This window comes from Mytilus trossulus, chromosome 3 (genome assembly GCF_036588685.1).
Source record: "Mytilus trossulus isolate FHL-02 chromosome 3, PNRI_Mtr1.1.1.hap1, whole genome shotgun sequence".
Lineage (NCBI taxonomy): Eukaryota > Metazoa > Mollusca > Bivalvia > Mytilida > Mytilidae > Mytilus > Mytilus trossulus.
In genome coordinates, this window is record NC_086375.1 from 77201415 (window position 1) to 77218787 (window position 17373).

The window sequence follows — 17373 nt, forward strand, 5'->3', positions numbered from 1 at the left end:
AAAATGTTAATTTAATATCTTTATCTAATTAGAAAAAAACAAGAATTTTAATTTAAGAGATAAATGATTATGGCCAATCTGTTCAACAATAACAATATTTTACCGTCCTGTCATTTTCGCAAAATAAAACATAAAACATCTAACTGTCCATAATAATAATTTCTCATGCCTTTATATAGAGAGTGTATCAAGCATTTGATGCTCAAATAAAAGTCCGCATTTCATTATCAGCAACTTTTAAAATAATGTTTGCAAATAGGGGTGGCAGTGCATAATTGTGTTCATGGCACAATCTTAATCAGAAGCCGTAGAACTAATGGTAGACAATTTTTTATGATAGCCTTTGCTTTGTAAGTTTAATAATATGATGCTGTAATTGTACATATTTTTAATGCAGAAAAGCAAATCCTAAATCAGTGTCAAATTTCTATTTGCTACCCAAAACACCACAAATGATTATAGATTAATGTATTCATGATGACCGGTCGAATAAAGTTTCGCATGCAAACCATTGTTGAAACAGGGCAAACAAATTTCCCTAAAAATTGCAGTCTATTCAGATAATGATAGTATACAGTAGTACAAGTTTGGTGTGTAACCCTAGGAGTATCTGGTGTGATTCTTTGGAATAAGCTTTTGGAATATAAATGGCAAAAACCAATCAAGAACTCTCTGAATGTTACAGATGCTTCCAACCAAAAATATTAAAGTCTAATTGTTTAGTATTATCACTGTTACTTATGCTTAACTTGGCGAGCTGAGTCTTCCGTAACAAAGGCGACAACTGTCGAAGCACGAGAGAGCTGTTTTAAAGTTGTTAAATATCACTCACATGTAAACAACAGCGATCAGACAATGGAGCATTTTATGCTTTTATTATGCGACAAAATACAAAGAAGAAAACACGATGATATTAGACAATCCATTATCAATAAAATTAGATATTTTTTTTTAATTCGAATTAACGTCAGGTGCGCGTCCTGAAAGAAATCATAATTTTAATTGATAATATCTCGACATGGTTTTGGTCATTTAATATGATGACAAGCAAAAGATGCCATCAATAATAACAAGCGATTATCTTGTCCAATTTCATATTAAAATAAATGATAATGAATTTTAAATTCAAACTGACAGAGTAATTGTTGGATATTGTTTCGTCGTGTTTGCTGTTTTATTTTATGCATTTATGTATTCTTGGTGATACCGGTCCTTCACACTGTTCTGCACTCAAATAACTTGAAACCAATGTCTATAGTTCTAATAGCTAACAGCAGTAGAAACTAAACTTGCTATATTAAAGTGATTTCAGAGTTGATACGCTCTTCTATTATCTGGCTTCGTGCAAATACGGAGTATTGGCATGTTCCTATGACTTATATTGTCAGGACGAGAAGAAGGAAAAAAAGAACGATTTGAGTTTAGTGTTTTTTAGGAACTGCATAGCATAGCAAAACTACAATCCTATTTTACATTAAATTACATACACTTTTGTTTCGAAAGTAATCTACACGAGACAGGTATCTTAAGTTTAATACTATTTAGCTCTGTTTTATACTTATTTGTTTCATTATTTGTTTACGTTTTCTTGCGAATTTATACAACCAACAGTGTCCTTGTGGCACAGACCAAGCTAAAAACCGAAGGTTTCTTTTTTGGAAGGGCAATATTTTGTGTCACTAAATTTCACTCTTTTTTTTACTTGCCGTATAGTCAAAGCTTTATTGGAAATTACTCACAAATTAAGCAGACAACATATTTTATGAATGTGAATTGGTAAAATTGTTTTATCGTTTCTAATGGAATTTGGACGTTCTTGATACTTTTATACTTCAACTAAAACAAAAACAAAACCATCGTCAAAGTTAAAACTAATATTTTAAAGTATCATGAAACTGATTTCAGAAAAAAATCATCTGTTAATAGCTTGTTTATAAATCGACGTATATGATTACAAACCCAAATTCATTGAAGCATTGACTTTTCACATTATCAAGAAATTATTAATACATAATTTACAGATTATTTATACATTTTTCATTAGTATAAACACAGCATGAAAAGGTGTCATATGTATTTTATGAACTTTTCCATGTCGATGGGATACTTTGGACCTACCTAGAAACATTCATTTCTTTACCCAGCTTGATACTCAATGTGTATGCATTATTGATCCGTATTTGTTTTCATTCTTTTCTTCGCCGTTTTATCACCATTCAAAGAAATCTGTAGCGATATGTCTTATTTATTCGCATGAATTTCATTAAGATATCGAGCAACGGACATTAATGTAGATGATGCGTTTGTTTGAAATTTCTTTTTCATTTAGAAAAATACATCTAATTGTGTTTGCGGAACGTCTTTTATGACAATTTCCGCATTTAAGGTTTTTGATTATTTAATTCAAGGTTGCTTCCTGTTGTGTTAAGCAAAACAAATAATATACGAAACCTTTCATCTGCAATTTTTGGCAATGTCAATGACATCTTTTAAATGTTCGACTTTTACAGTTAGACAGAGTGCAAAATATAGTTTACAATTCAAATACCAAGTTATAACACAAATATATGAAGATAGTTTCACCAGGATTCACAAAAAAAATACATAAAACAATTATAAAATCTGAAAAGACTGTCGAACTATATTGACACTTGGTACTATTCTAAAAAAAAACACGACCTTTTGAGACCTTTTAATGGCACTACGTATTATTCACATTCTAGCAATCTGTATTTCTATCATGAAAATATGTGCTATACACAAAATCAGAATGGACTGACAACTTTAAAACGAAAATATGCGCTATTCATACTATCCATTCAACCTAAGTAGACTTGTAGATACACTGTGCTGTACACATGTAATCTGAGAAGTCACAATGAAACTGCTCGTTTAGCAACACCAAGTTTGCAACCACTTTAGCCATACAGTTATATGTGCATGTTGTGTGTACTTACTATACCTTCATGTGTTTGATTACCTCCAACAGCAGCGAAATACATAAAAAAGAGTTCCAAATGAAAATAAAAAAGCCTCATCAAAGTTCAAAGAAATAAACATCATAAAAACCCTAAACACTTTCCCTAAAATAAAGCCAAACAATCCAGTTGTATAGATATATTCTACATCGACTTCAACAAAAGCTGACACTATTAGCTTGAAGTGAGTACGATAACATTCATTGAGAAGATTAATAGGACAATAAATACAAGATGAACCAACTAATTGGTATTATGACAATTTTTAAATCTTTTAATAAAGTGAACAAGTGTTTATTCTGGGTTTTATAGCTGCTGATGAATCGCGTTATTACAGGAATCTGTGTAAAATCACGCACAATAACGCGTTATCTACATCTGATATCTGTATTTGTGGTGAATAGCAAAGAGCTAGCTATAAAGCGCTAATTAGCAGACAAATGAACTGTCTCCGAGAAATAAAGCAGTCTGCATACATGAACAAAGCCACTAGCATCGAAATGATAGAAATATGAGAACCAATTAATGAAAGAGCTATATGCTAAATCCAATAAAAGTGCTCGGCAGTGGTTGGTATCATGGCAGAAATTTTGTCGACTTATATTACAACATACCCAGCGCCAACTCGGAAAACAGGTGAAATTTATAATGGAAAATTATATTTTATGATATTTTTCTATCTCTAAAGAACATCACATAATATTCTGTAATCGCTTATCGCATGGATTCCCACCTGTGATATTAAAAAATTCAAAGGAATATTATTTTCTTCGTATGCCCCTTAGTGACCCGAAACAAACATCACACCCTATGTTGTAGTGTCGTCTGTCACATGCTTTAGATAATATCTCGTTCATGATGACGTTTTGCATTTGTGATTAATTCAGTTTTTCTGAAAAAAAACTGGCCCCTGTTATCTGTATAACTAATAAGCATAATACTAAAAGAGAAGTTACAACACACTTTTGGATTTTGCCATTGGACTAGAGACTTTCTTTTTTGCATTTTCCTCGGAGTTCACTATTTTTGTGATTTTACTTTTTTAATAAATTTTAAATTGAACTTAGATAATTTTGAAAAACACAGTTTATAGATATGTATCAAATCTAAGGAATACAACGAAACAACAACTTCGACATAAAAATGGTTTGCATAATTTAGCTACAACTATCAAGCGTGTACTTGAACCCACTGTTCATATAATTTGCAAAGTATTATATATCAAACAGTTACTTGTATTCTATTTCCATATATATGCATACGGAACTAGGTATATACTAATATAAAACTGTGTTCTTATTACTTGTAATATGGGGACGACAGAAAGGTTGATTGAAAATCTTTTGAAGTTTTAACCTCGTCATGCTCCAGCCTGCTCCATTTTTACTGGTATCCTATTTCACTATCATCGTTACAGATCAACTGAATATGAATTGATGAGAAAACCACTATAATGGAATTATTTTTTTCGTTCTTTTGTCCCTTAATGGTAATAAAATGACGGTTCAAATCTATGCACAAGAATATCACTCTTCATGTAATTGAAACAAAAAACTGCAATCAGTCTGTCTTCTACCGAACAATTATAGACATTGAATAGTACATCAAAATTTGTTACATTTCATTTCAAGAATAAAAATCCAAAATTAGGGATTCATTAAACGAGCTTTATCTTTGCTTTTTTTTAAACTACAGAGGACTGGCAACTAAAGACATTGATCTTTCCAAATATCTGAAATAAAGATCAACTGTATCCTAAGAAATTAACAGTATGCAAAAACCGACGAGAAACTGACTTCTAAGTCGATAATATCCTCAGAAATAAACATTCCACACACGAATATATGACTTCTCATTCCATTATACCATCAGGAACTAACTTCACAGAGTAGAAACATTGACTACTGAGTCGATAATATCATCAGGAACTAATAGTCCACAAAACAGAAACACAGAATATTGAGTCGATAATATTCTTAGGAATTTACAGTCCAAAGAATAAAACACTGACTTCTCAGTAAAAAATATCATCAGTTTACAGTCCACAGAAAAAAAAACCCACTAATTACGGAGTCGATGGTGTTCTTATGGAATAAACCGGCCACAGAACAGAACTTATGGGCTTTGCTCATTGTTGAAGGCCGTACAGTGACCTATAGTTGTTAATTTTTCATTTTGGTCTTTTATGGATAGTTGTCTCATTGGCAATCATACCACATCTTCTTTTTTATAGAAACATTGTCTACTGAGTCGATTATATCAGGAATTAACAGTTCACAGAAAAGAAACATCGACTACTGAGTCCATAATATCAGGAATTAACAGTTCACAGAAAAGAAACATCGACCACTGAGTCGATAATATCAGGAATAAACAGTTCACAGAACATAAACATTGACTTCTGAGTCCAAAATATATCCTCAGGAATTAACAGTACACAGAATAGAAACATTGACTACTGAGTCGATAATATCAGGAATTAACAGTTAATAGAATAGAAACATTGACTATTGACTCGATAATATAGGAATTCCGCAACCGTTTACAGAATAACAACACTGACTACTAAGTCGATAATATCAGGAATTAACAATTCACATAACATGGCCACTGTCTACTGAGTCAATAATATCATCTTGAATTAACAGTTCACATAATAGAAACATAGACTGTTGACTCAATAATATCAGGAATTCCCCAACCGTTTACAGAATAACAACACTGACTACTAAGTCAATAATATCAGGAATTTACAATTCACTGAACATGGCCACTATCTACTGAGTCGATAATATCATCTTGAATTAACAGTTCACAGAATAGAAACATTAACTACTAAGTCGATAATATCTCTCGATTTGAAAGATCACAGAACCCATACAAAACTGTTGCTGAGTCGAAAATATCCTCAGAAATTTACATTCCACGGATCCGATATATGACTACTGAGTAGACACTATTACCAGAAATGAACAGACAACAGAACATAAACACTGACCACCAAGCCAATGATATCATCAAGAAAGGAAAAAAACCAGACACAACACACGACAACGGGTATCCGCAGGAATTAGCGAAAAATAAGCTTAAGACATACTTGGTAACTAAAGCAACTAAAGCACTGACTGTCGAACAAATGATGTCATTGACAATTAAACAGAATGACTTATCATTAAGCCAATGGTTTCCTCGACAACTAAAAAAACGGTTTGACTTGTTGAGTAAATTATATTACATGTACTAATATATGAAGTTGACAGAAGTACTGACTACATGCCAATGATTTTTCAGGAATACATTTTCAACGAACCAAAGTAGTATGCGTATGACTCGGTAAAGTGTTTGAAATATGCAAACCACTTCACAAGGTAGGACGTACATGTTTGGTCCGTGTGTATACTCTTAATATTACGAAAACGTTGCATCATATGTAAAAGTAGGCGCAGACGCAAATATTTCAACTTTTCCAAACTCTCCATATATTTGTATGACAGAAAAAACATCGTTGTGTTAGACAGAAAAATATGTGACAATTCGGGAAGAATAAACAACAAACGGCAAACTTATTCTCTGGAGTATTGTCTCCCATTTTAGAGGGAAGTATAACATAATTTTTAAGTAAGCTAGTATAAGTAATATGGTCTTTGTTACATTAAACAGTTTTTTTCATTGCGTTAGTATTTATAAAAAAGAAGGTGTGGTACGATTGCCAATGAGACAACTGTCCACAAGAGAACAACATGACACAGAAATCAACAACTATAGGTCACGGTATAGCCTTCAACAATGAACAAAGCCCAAATCGCATAGTCAGTTATAAAAGGCCCCGAAATGACAATGTAAAACAATTCAAACGAGAAAACTAACTTATTACTTACGTACAAAAAATTAGCGAAAAACAAATATGTTACACATAAACAAACGACAACCACCAAATTACAGGCTCCTGATTTGGGATTTGTCTATTATGAAAGCATTATAGACTTTCTTAACTGCGTATTCTTCTTTACACATTTATGCATCCAATGTATCGAGGTAATGCTCAAAGAACTGGTATAATCCTGTCATAACTATATGTGAATAAACTAATCATAGATGTCAGGATTGAAATTTTTCTAAATAAAGTACGAAGTTGAAGAGCATTAATTACCAAAAATTCCTTAAAGTTTTGCCAAATACAGCTAAGGTAGTCTTCTCCGGAGGTAGAAAAGCCTAAGTATTTCAAAAATTCCTTAAAGTTTTGTACACTAAACTTTATGTTTTTCCAAATACAGCTAAGGTAATCTTTTCCTGAGGTAGAAAAGCCTAAGTATTTCAAAAATTCAAAGTTTTGTTAACAGTTAATTTATGATTATGAACATATCAATGATAACTCAAGTCAACACAGAAGTGCTGACTAATGGGCTGGTGATACCCTCGGGGAAATAAAACTCCACCAGCAGTGGCATTGACCCAGTGGTTGTATATTAACTCATCATAGGTACCAGGATTGAAATTCTATATTTACGCTTGTGGCACCGTTAAAGTCCACAATTCCTCTAAAGTCCACAACACCGCTAAAGTCCACAACAATTTTCCGCTAAAGTCCACAACGCCGCTAAAGTCCACAAACTTTCCGCTAAAGTCCACAAAATGACCTCCGCTAAAGTCCACAAAAAAGCACCGTTAAAGTCCAAACATTTTATACGCAAACTCAATCTGTGTAATTAATATGAATGTATAACTTATGTATGGGAAAAAATATTAAATAGATATTTTTTTTATGATAGAGTCCACCGTTTATCCCTGGACGTTGGATCATTGTAAACACAGGGCCCCTTGTGTATTCTTCCCTGAGTTATACAAGGAAAATGTAATCAGGTGATTTTCAATAAATGTATTTCAAGTCTTAAAAAAAAAAAAAAAAAAAAGTCCAAACATTTTAAAAATTTAAAAATTTGGAATGTCAAAATTTCGACTTTGAAAAATATTTCATTACAAATTTTATGTTTACTATGTCCCTAATACGCTTTCGTAAGAAATACTTTGAAAAAACAAGGGTTCATGCTTTTTATTAGATATATATACTATTGGGAGTATAAAACCAGCGAATTGATCTTTTGATAATAAAAAAAAATGTTTGGACTTTAACGGTGCTTTTTTGTGGACTTTAGCGGAACTTGTTATTGTGGACTTTAACGGCGTTTTCTTGTGGACTTTAGCGGAGGTCATTTTGTGGACTTAAGCGGAAAGTTTGTGGACTTTAGCGGCGTTGTGGACTTTAGTGGAAAATTGTTGTGGACTTTAGCGGATTTGCGGACTTAAGAGGAATTGTGGACTTTAACGGTGCCAATCGCTAAACGCGCGTTTCGTCTACAAAACACTCATCAGTGGCGCTCGAAAACTAAATTTCAAAAAGGCCAAATAAAGAACGAAGTTAAAGAGCATTGAGGACCGAAAATTCCTAAAGTTTTGCCAAATACAGCTTAGGTAATCTTTCCTTTTGTTCATAATTTATAGTTATGAACATATCAATGATAACCCAAGCCAACACAGAAGTGCTGACTACTGGGCTGGTGATGAATGTCCGTTGTGTTGCACCTCGTGTTGTTGTTTTTTACAGTTACATTTTTTGTTCATTTTTTCATCAAAATTAGTGTTGCTGGCAGATCATTGATTGCTACTGTTGATATCATTTACAATTTTCCCTATTTTTTCTATACTCTGGGTGAATTTGAGCGTTTCGTGTATCGTATGTATCTATTATTTTTTTTTATTTGATATACACTGAATATAAACATTTCTGCATAGAATATCCCTCTATAGTTAAAACGTGTAAATGATAGATGTAATTAAAAGAATGCAATCCTTCTTTTATAGTTTTACATGCGCTTAAACACGCTGAGTTGTGACTATTTCCAGTATTTAGCTAATACTACAAGATTGTTAAACAGAAAAAGAAAAATACTGAAATGCATTATTTCATTCTGATACGAAGTTAACGTGTTGCTGGTTTCTAATTGTTTCATCCTAAATTCTATTAAATGGATGCATAGCAAACTATCTGTGACATTTTGCAGTTTGGCATGCTTCAACAACGATTTATCATTATTAAATAAATTGATGTTTTGTAAGATAGATGATTTCTATTCAGTTTATCAGATTAAATATGTTGTATATATTAAAATAAAGACCAGATGTCATCAATAAAAAAATGGTTCTTTTGTATCGTTACCACACTCCGTCGCAATAACACAGTCTGTTTGTAGATACACCAAAATCTATTCTTAATATAGTCTTTAAGAAGTTAATGAAATGAAAATTTTCAATTTAAGATTTCGTTTTAAAGGAGTAACATGTTGATCATTTTATTTATTTTTCACTACCATGTCGTACAAGGAAAGTTATTTCAGACTTGATAGTTTCCCCGAGACCAATATTAACTTTCATTCCTCGATGATCAAAGAGTTGGAAAAGGGTAGATTACTCTGATAATAAAAAGTTAGGGTCAGAGGGATGGAAGATCCCGCTGACTGATTGATTTAGTAATATATTTTGTATTCTATAACAGATTAATTTTCCAGGCAAAATAATAATACTGATGGAAAGAAAAGACGAACAGGCATTAATGAATTAATCACTAGGGGAATTAAGTAATAAAATGAATGGAAGCTATGTCGTGAAACGGCCAATTGGTGTTAGATTTATGAAGCAACTCACAAATAGAGAGTTTTTGCAATGATAACTTAATATAAAAAAAATATTTACCGTTACTTGAAAAATATCTTTATCTTGACTTACCTGAAATAAACAAAATATGGATAAATATAAGAAAAGTCAAACATGTGAAACAAATTGCACTTTCTGTAATAATGAAAGCTTAAAAGCTTTCGATTTCAAATAGCTCAGGCAGCACTAAAGCAAGTTGAGCTATTAGACAGTATGTTCTCACACAATGTTTGGTATAATAGATAAGTTCTAGAGCAGATATAAAACTTTAAAAAAAATCAAACTTAGCCGCACGACCGAAACAGTGCATACAATAAGTCGTGTATAGATAGCTCATTTAACAGAACAATATCTACCACGAGACAATAATTCATAAAATGATGTATTCTAAATACTGGTCAAACCAGACATAGAGCTCACTTAAGGAAGCAAGCTTAACGGCGGAAGAATATATAGCAAAATATCAATACATATATTATTTACATAGGCTAATACATCGACACCAAGTTCAACGGTGAACTAATATATAATACAACGTTCAGTACAATTCGCATAGCTTAGATAACACTGCAACCGTTGACACAATAAGCAATGATCTGGAAAATGTTTTGAACGAAATAAGTTCGCAGAATAAGCATGGAATGTATCCAATTGACGTTCTAGATAAGTAAAAATGAATCAACATATATTCATCATTTTAGACCTATTTCCCTCTTCCACATTTGATCTCATTTAATCTAATTTACAAACGGTAGTAAGACCATTTTGCTGTGTTAATTGAAATGGTTTATGGGTTCGAGAAATGATAAGTGACCCTCCGAAAAAATGTTCTGCTTTAATTATAAGTATAAAATTTATCAGTTAACTTTTCTTTCAATACTTGTTTTGTCACATCTTTCTTACGATTGGGAAAATGTCTTTATAAGGTATTCTTAACTCAATGGTACCATGTTTTAAATGGTCTTTTATGTCCATTAATATCACCATTTATACATCATGGCTATTAATTTAACCGTCTCATTGGCTTTAAAGATGTGATTCCTTCAAAGATTTAATGATTTATAATTTTAAAACGAGACCAGATAAGAAACAAACCAATTGGCAGAACTAATTTTCATTAAATTCAAACATAGTTATGGTTTTGATTCATGATCTAGTAGTAAATCAGGTTAACTATGCATTGGAAAGACATTGAAATTATTTTTAAGATTTATATACTTTTCTTAATTTCAATAAGTTAGGTTGTTAAAAATTATCAACATCGTTAGAATGCTTAAAACCTTGAATATTATTATGATAAATTACATGCATATCCAACAAATTCGTTTGATGTAAAATATTCAAATTTTAATGTTTTAGTGACGGTCTATTTTCTTCGTCATAAATCAGCAATGCTATTCTAAGACGGAGACGCTCAAAACACAAACTTTTAATCAAAAAGGGTTAAATGGAAACTATACTCCAAATCTGTTTCTGGTATTTTGACCATAATTTTTTTTGTATACAGTAGCATTTTTACGGTGTTTTTTTTTAGTTCATAATGACTCTAATATTAGTGGTTTGAGGTTTTTTTTTCATATGATTTTGAGATATTGTTTTTCTTATTCTCATTAACCGTGTTCACCACACATCACTCTATTACATTTGTAGATTGTTCTAATTAATGTGTTATGAATGATGACAGAACAGAGTAAATGTGATGGTGTGTTTTAATTTAATCTCAATATTAATATTTTCTAACAGTGTAATGAAACAAGCTGTACATATGAACAAGTAACAAAGAAGCAATAAAACCACTATTGATGGAATCTAATGGACTGTATATTTCCTATAAATTTTGATTTGATTAGCCAAAAATGTAACAAAACAATAAATCAAACGAAAACATGTATTGGGATGGAATATTAAAATTGTCTTCGTTCCCCTTGGCTTTTGGACAGCTGATTGATAAAAAGATAATATCTGCAAACGAAGGCAGTCAAATTTAAAAGTATAGAGGTCAGTGGTTTGTTAGGCAATTGGTTTCTCTTCACAAATAGTTATCTTTTAAGCATAAAGTTAGAAAAGCCGAATGATACAATTAAAAATAACAAACTATGCTTCATTTGTTTGACTTTATTGACAGAGGTTTTTGGCTCCACTCAATGTTCAAGCTGTGCAAACAAGACTGGTTGTCAAATTATAAAAGAATTTTCTCATTAAATTACCAAAATTACCAAAATTATTTCATTTTTTTAAAATTGTTATGACTAAAGCAGTCACAAAATCAATTCTCTTTCTTGGTCATTTTTTTATATCAAAATGGGGCTCTTTATTATGTCCACTTATTTCTGTAGTCCTAACTGAAAAGAAATCAAAGTAAAATAATTGTTCGACCTACATTTAAGTGCTTTGTAAATGTTGTTGACCACTAAATTCAGAAATATGTAGCAAAAAAAGACAATTGACTCAATGAGATAGTAATATTAATATTTCTAATCTTTGAACATGTAAATGTACAAGTCTTCATGCAGTTGCTCCTTTCGGTTATTTCCCGGTACATCCCGACAATACTGCATCAAAAACTTGTATTAACAACTAAAATCATTCTAGTTTTGATACAATCTCGACACAACGAAAAGGGTATCAAATTCAAATATGACTTAATCATACCAAAAACAACAAGGAACTTATTACTACTTATTGTTTTTATTAACTGACCCCTGATGACCCGATTAGTTACAGGCGTTGTCAAGGCTTCGATAATATCTGAGGAAATATTCATGTGACATCAAAATGTATCACTCCACCATCTTGGTACATTTTATGTTACTGTGTGGGTCTAGATTGAAATCACTTTAATTTTGATAAATTACAGTAGCACTGTCAGCATAAAGATTAACAAATTTTGATAGTATATTTTGATGTATGAGGGTGAACTTAAAATGTTCGATAACTTTTCAAAATATTTCATCGAAACAGAAGAATTATGACAATGTTATTCATATGCAGTGAAGTGAATATTCACTTCACGATATAAGCCCTTTTTAACGTAATATTAATTTTCTGGTTTATTCCCCAATATGGGTAGGAAATGGTTATGTAACATGTCAATTTCATCCAAACATATTAAACATAATGTTATTTTACCATGATTCAACACAATTCGTAATGTAGTATTTGGCCAAAGTATTTAAAAAAATAAACTAATAAATACATTATTATTTGTTTTCAAATAACTCGATCTTTTGTGTAAAGCGCCATTTTCTGTAAATGCACTTATTTGATCTCCTTTTTTTTTGTTTTTAAGCTTTCGTAGTACAGCTTTTGCAGTTTTGACGGAAGGCGTTTTCCAATTATTACTTTCAATGCCTCTCTAGACACCTGGTGGAAACGGCATGCATGTTATATATCCAAATAAAACATGTAGTTGCAAATACCTAGAGATGAAACAGTCATTGGGACAAGCATACCATGTTCGATGACTCCTTTGATATGATCGAATATTTGATGACCCCCTTGTAATGACAGATAAATTTCTCAATACTTCTTTTGTAATCTAAGAGAATTTTCATTTCATGTACAAACTACATGAGGAAAAAACTGTGAAGATGTACCTAAATTCCTTCTTTTTTTATGAATTGAGAGGATTATTATTGAATTTCAAGTACTCTAAATAAAGTCTAATACAAATTAATACAGTTTTTCTTGACACAATCATCGGACCGAATGAAACGTGGAAAATGACTATACATTATATGTCATGTATTCCTACAACACTTTACTTAATATTCCAGATGTATACAAGAGCTTAAATATTTATGCATTTGAAACTACTGAGTTGATATAGTGGAAACTTTATCCCTGTTTTATGTTAAAGTGCACACAAAATCTATTAATATGATAAACAGTTTTGTGTTAAGGTGTGTCAGTTTTAAAACTTCGTTGATCACTCATGTAGAAATTCTATCTCGGCTACCCCAAAGTAATCAACCAAAATGACGACCCGTTAAAAACAAATGAGGTGTCAACAGAGGCTCTATATGAATGCTTTCCAATAATATTAAAAAAATTCTTAGTCATTGACTTAATCCCTGGTTTCTGGCAAATGTTTACAAGCAATGAAGCCCTCGTTATATTTTTTTAAGAAACAAAGATACTTTTTTCTTTATTTACATACGTCATTTTTTTGTTCATCGATAGTTTCAGGCGGAGATTATTATCCACCCTTAAGCGAAGTTAAAAAAAAAGAAGAAAAATCTTCCCAGTACGTTGAAAGCATGATACAAGTTTCATACAATTTGTTCTATCTCCAATGGCCTAATTGTTAAAACCATTACATGGAATACATCACCATTGTCCAATCAAAATAAACACATCCAAACAGAGGTATCAAACTTGATGCGTAGCACATATGACCAAGGAACTTAAATCCAAAACAACTTAATTATTAAGGGCTTGCCAAAGAGCATGCAATTTTAACTGCACATATGCATTTCGTTCTTTTCCATATACAGGAATAATATACTGCAGATATTCTATCGCAATCAAATGTTTAAAACTTGAGGGAAATTTTGATAATTTTGCCAAAATCTCAATAGAGTGTTTTAACAAATTTGAAATGCTGTGTAGTTAAATGCAATAAAAATATACACTCCATTTATCATTATTAAATTATGGAACTCAAGTTTGATTGCATCGGTTTGGAACGGGAGAGAGACATCATGATTTCATTAATTATTATAACAAAGTTGATTAACAGTGAACATATTAAAATAGTAAAATGAGACTTGTTACACAAAACAACAGCTTTTTGGTGTGTCACATTTCTTTTTTTTTTACGTTAAAATCTCTGTTTACTTTTTCATATCATATATCTTGTTTAATGATGAAACAACATTGCATCCGTTAAACACCTAAAACCATGCGAAAGTATCTGCACTGTTATTGTATATGACTCGGCAGAATAAAGACAAAGGTAACCTCAAAATGCACTATGAATTCATATACTGTATATCAAATTTGTTTACTGTTTGTGTTCATATGTTGATACATTTAAATACAAGCCTAATAACTTTATGTTATTATATAATTTTTGTTCGATTAAGAACAAATATAAAAAAAGTCGATAAATAAGAGGAGATGGCGATTACAAGAAGATACAAGATAATCTAATTCGTTGTATTTTTAACTACATAGACAATCAGAAGAAACTTACAAGAAATGTAAAATAAACTATTAAGCGACAATGTCATATCTAATAGACCCTAAAATAGTCATATGTGATCCAAAAATGTTTATACGGAAGTTATATGATTTAACTTGGTCTATTTGATATCGGTTAGATACGACCTCATTGCCTCTGTTTTCTTACCACATCTAACACAAAACATATGTATATCATCGTATTTTATTTAAAAGAATGGACATTTGTGTCGTTTAGAATGGAATTAGTCAATTATACATTTTAACACGAATTTAGTTAAATAAAACCCATTTACACCCTCATTCCATAAAATTTTGGTGTCAAGCTGAATAGCTGTAACTTGATTTCAGTCTAGTCATTTTCTGATTGGCATATCTTAAAATTATGGGAGTCCGGGTAGTGAACATGTGAACTGTTGGTGATGATACGTAGTAACTGTATGTTAATTATGGTAAACGATACGACAGGAAGAGTTCCCCGAGCCCACAAGTATATCATTTCTTAAAAGTTAGAAGGAAGTAGAGAATTATGATTTCCAAATATCTGCAACACGGAAAGCTTTCTTTTTATTCACACAGGGATTAGATATTAAAAATCTTTCTTGAAGCTGTAATTTTATAATGTATGATATGATATATATACTAAATATAGGCAACGGGTTAGAAATTCGGGAATAAAATTAATTTTAAGAAATTTCTGTAGACATGTGACAATCTATAATATAGAAAAAGTTATTAAAACAAATGCATTAATGTAATATATATTGATAGATTTAATTAATTCAATATCTTCCTCATATATGTCGGAGACACGTGAACGAGTATAGTTTATAATACACAGCGGTGAAAAATCGGGTCATTAAGTAATATTGGCTGGGTGCAGGAGACTGTACTGTAAAACCTAGGACTTATACATTGGTCCCCCGCTAAAACGGATATTCCGAGGAATTGGTAGGTGTCCACGTCAATCGAGGATAAGCGTGAGAAATTTACTAAAGCACTGATGAAGAACGATATACAGATATAATACAGAGAGATAACATCGCGGCTCAGGTTCCAAAACATTAATTATACCATAGAAGCATGCAAACCTTGAATTTATTGACATTTAAACATATATAAAACACACATGGATAGCTAAATGTATTTTATAGCTTAACTATATACTATATTTTTTTTCTCTCAATATGTAAGAACAATAATGATGCAGCTATCAGTTTGTAATTTCATGGTTGTTGCATTCTACACAACTTTAATGGCATTTATTTGCAAATATATATTAAAGTGGTAATATTTTAATATTTCCATCTTTAAGTTAATTGATAAAGTACAAGGTGTTGTCTCAATGTTACTAATATATCAACCTACAATCACATTTTTTACAATATTATCCTCGAAGTTGAGGTTTTAACATCAGTATTTCTTAACATGTAACAAATGACTAGAGGATCCGAGAATAAAAGAATACCCTGATCCAAGAGTAAGAGAAGACAATGATCCAAGAATAAGAAAGGACAATGATCCAAGAGAAAGAGAAGACAATGATCCAGAATAAGAGAAGAAAATTTTCCAAGAATAAGAGAAGACAGTGATCCAAGTATAAGAGAAAACAATGATCAAAAATTACACGAAGACAACGATCCATGAATAAGAGAAGACAGTGATTTAAGAATAAGAGAGAAAAGTGATCCAAGAATAAGAGAAGACAATAATCTGAGTATAAGAGAAGACAATGATCCAAGAATAAGAGAAGACAATGATCCAAAAATAAGAGAAGACAATGATCCAAGAATAAGAGAAGACAATAATTTAAGTATAAGAGAAGACAATGATCCAAGAATAAGAGAAGACAATAATCTAAGAATAAGAGAAGACAATAATCAAAGAATAAGAGAAGACAATGATCCAGAATAAGAGAAGACAGTGATTTAAGAATAAGAGAGAATAGTGATCCAAGAATAAGAGAAGACAATGATCCAGAATACGAAAAGACAATGATCCAAGAATAAAAGAAGACAACGATCCAGAATAAGAGAAGACAATAATCTGAGTATAAGAGAAGACAATGATCCAAGAATAAGAGAAGACAATGATCCAAGAATAAGAGAAGACAATAATTTAAGTATAAGAGAAGACAATGATCCAAGAATAAGAGAAGACAATAATCTAAGAATAAGAGAAGACAATAATCAAAGAATAAGAGAAGACAATGATCCAGAATAAGAGAAGACAATGATCCAGAATAAGAGAAGACAATGATCCAGAATTAGAGAAGACAATGATCCAGAATTAGAGAAGACAATGATCCAGAATTAGAGATGACAATAATCTAAGAATAAAAGAAGACAATAATCCAAGAATAAGAGAAGAAAATGATTAGACAATGGTCCAGAATAAGAGATAATAATAATAATAATAATAGTAAAAATTTCTATAGCGCCCTATATAACAATAAAATCACTCTAAGGCGCTTTACATATATATATACATGATAAAACTATAA

The 17373-nt window shown here is 31.2% G+C and overlaps 1 protein-coding gene across 1 annotated transcript; it reads left to right on the forward strand.

Annotated features, from left to right (window-relative positions):
* Positions 1 to 15319: 15319 nt before the first annotated feature.
* Positions 15320 to 16784, forward strand: LOC134711047 (immunoglobulin G-binding protein A-like). The gene is made up of 2 exons (XM_063571475.1): positions 15320 to 15360; positions 16523 to 16784. The coding sequence occupies exons 1-2, from the start codon at positions 15320 to 15322 to the stop codon at positions 16782 to 16784; spliced, it is 303 nt and encodes a 100-aa protein (XP_063427545.1).
* Positions 16785 to 17373: the final 589 nt, after the last annotated feature.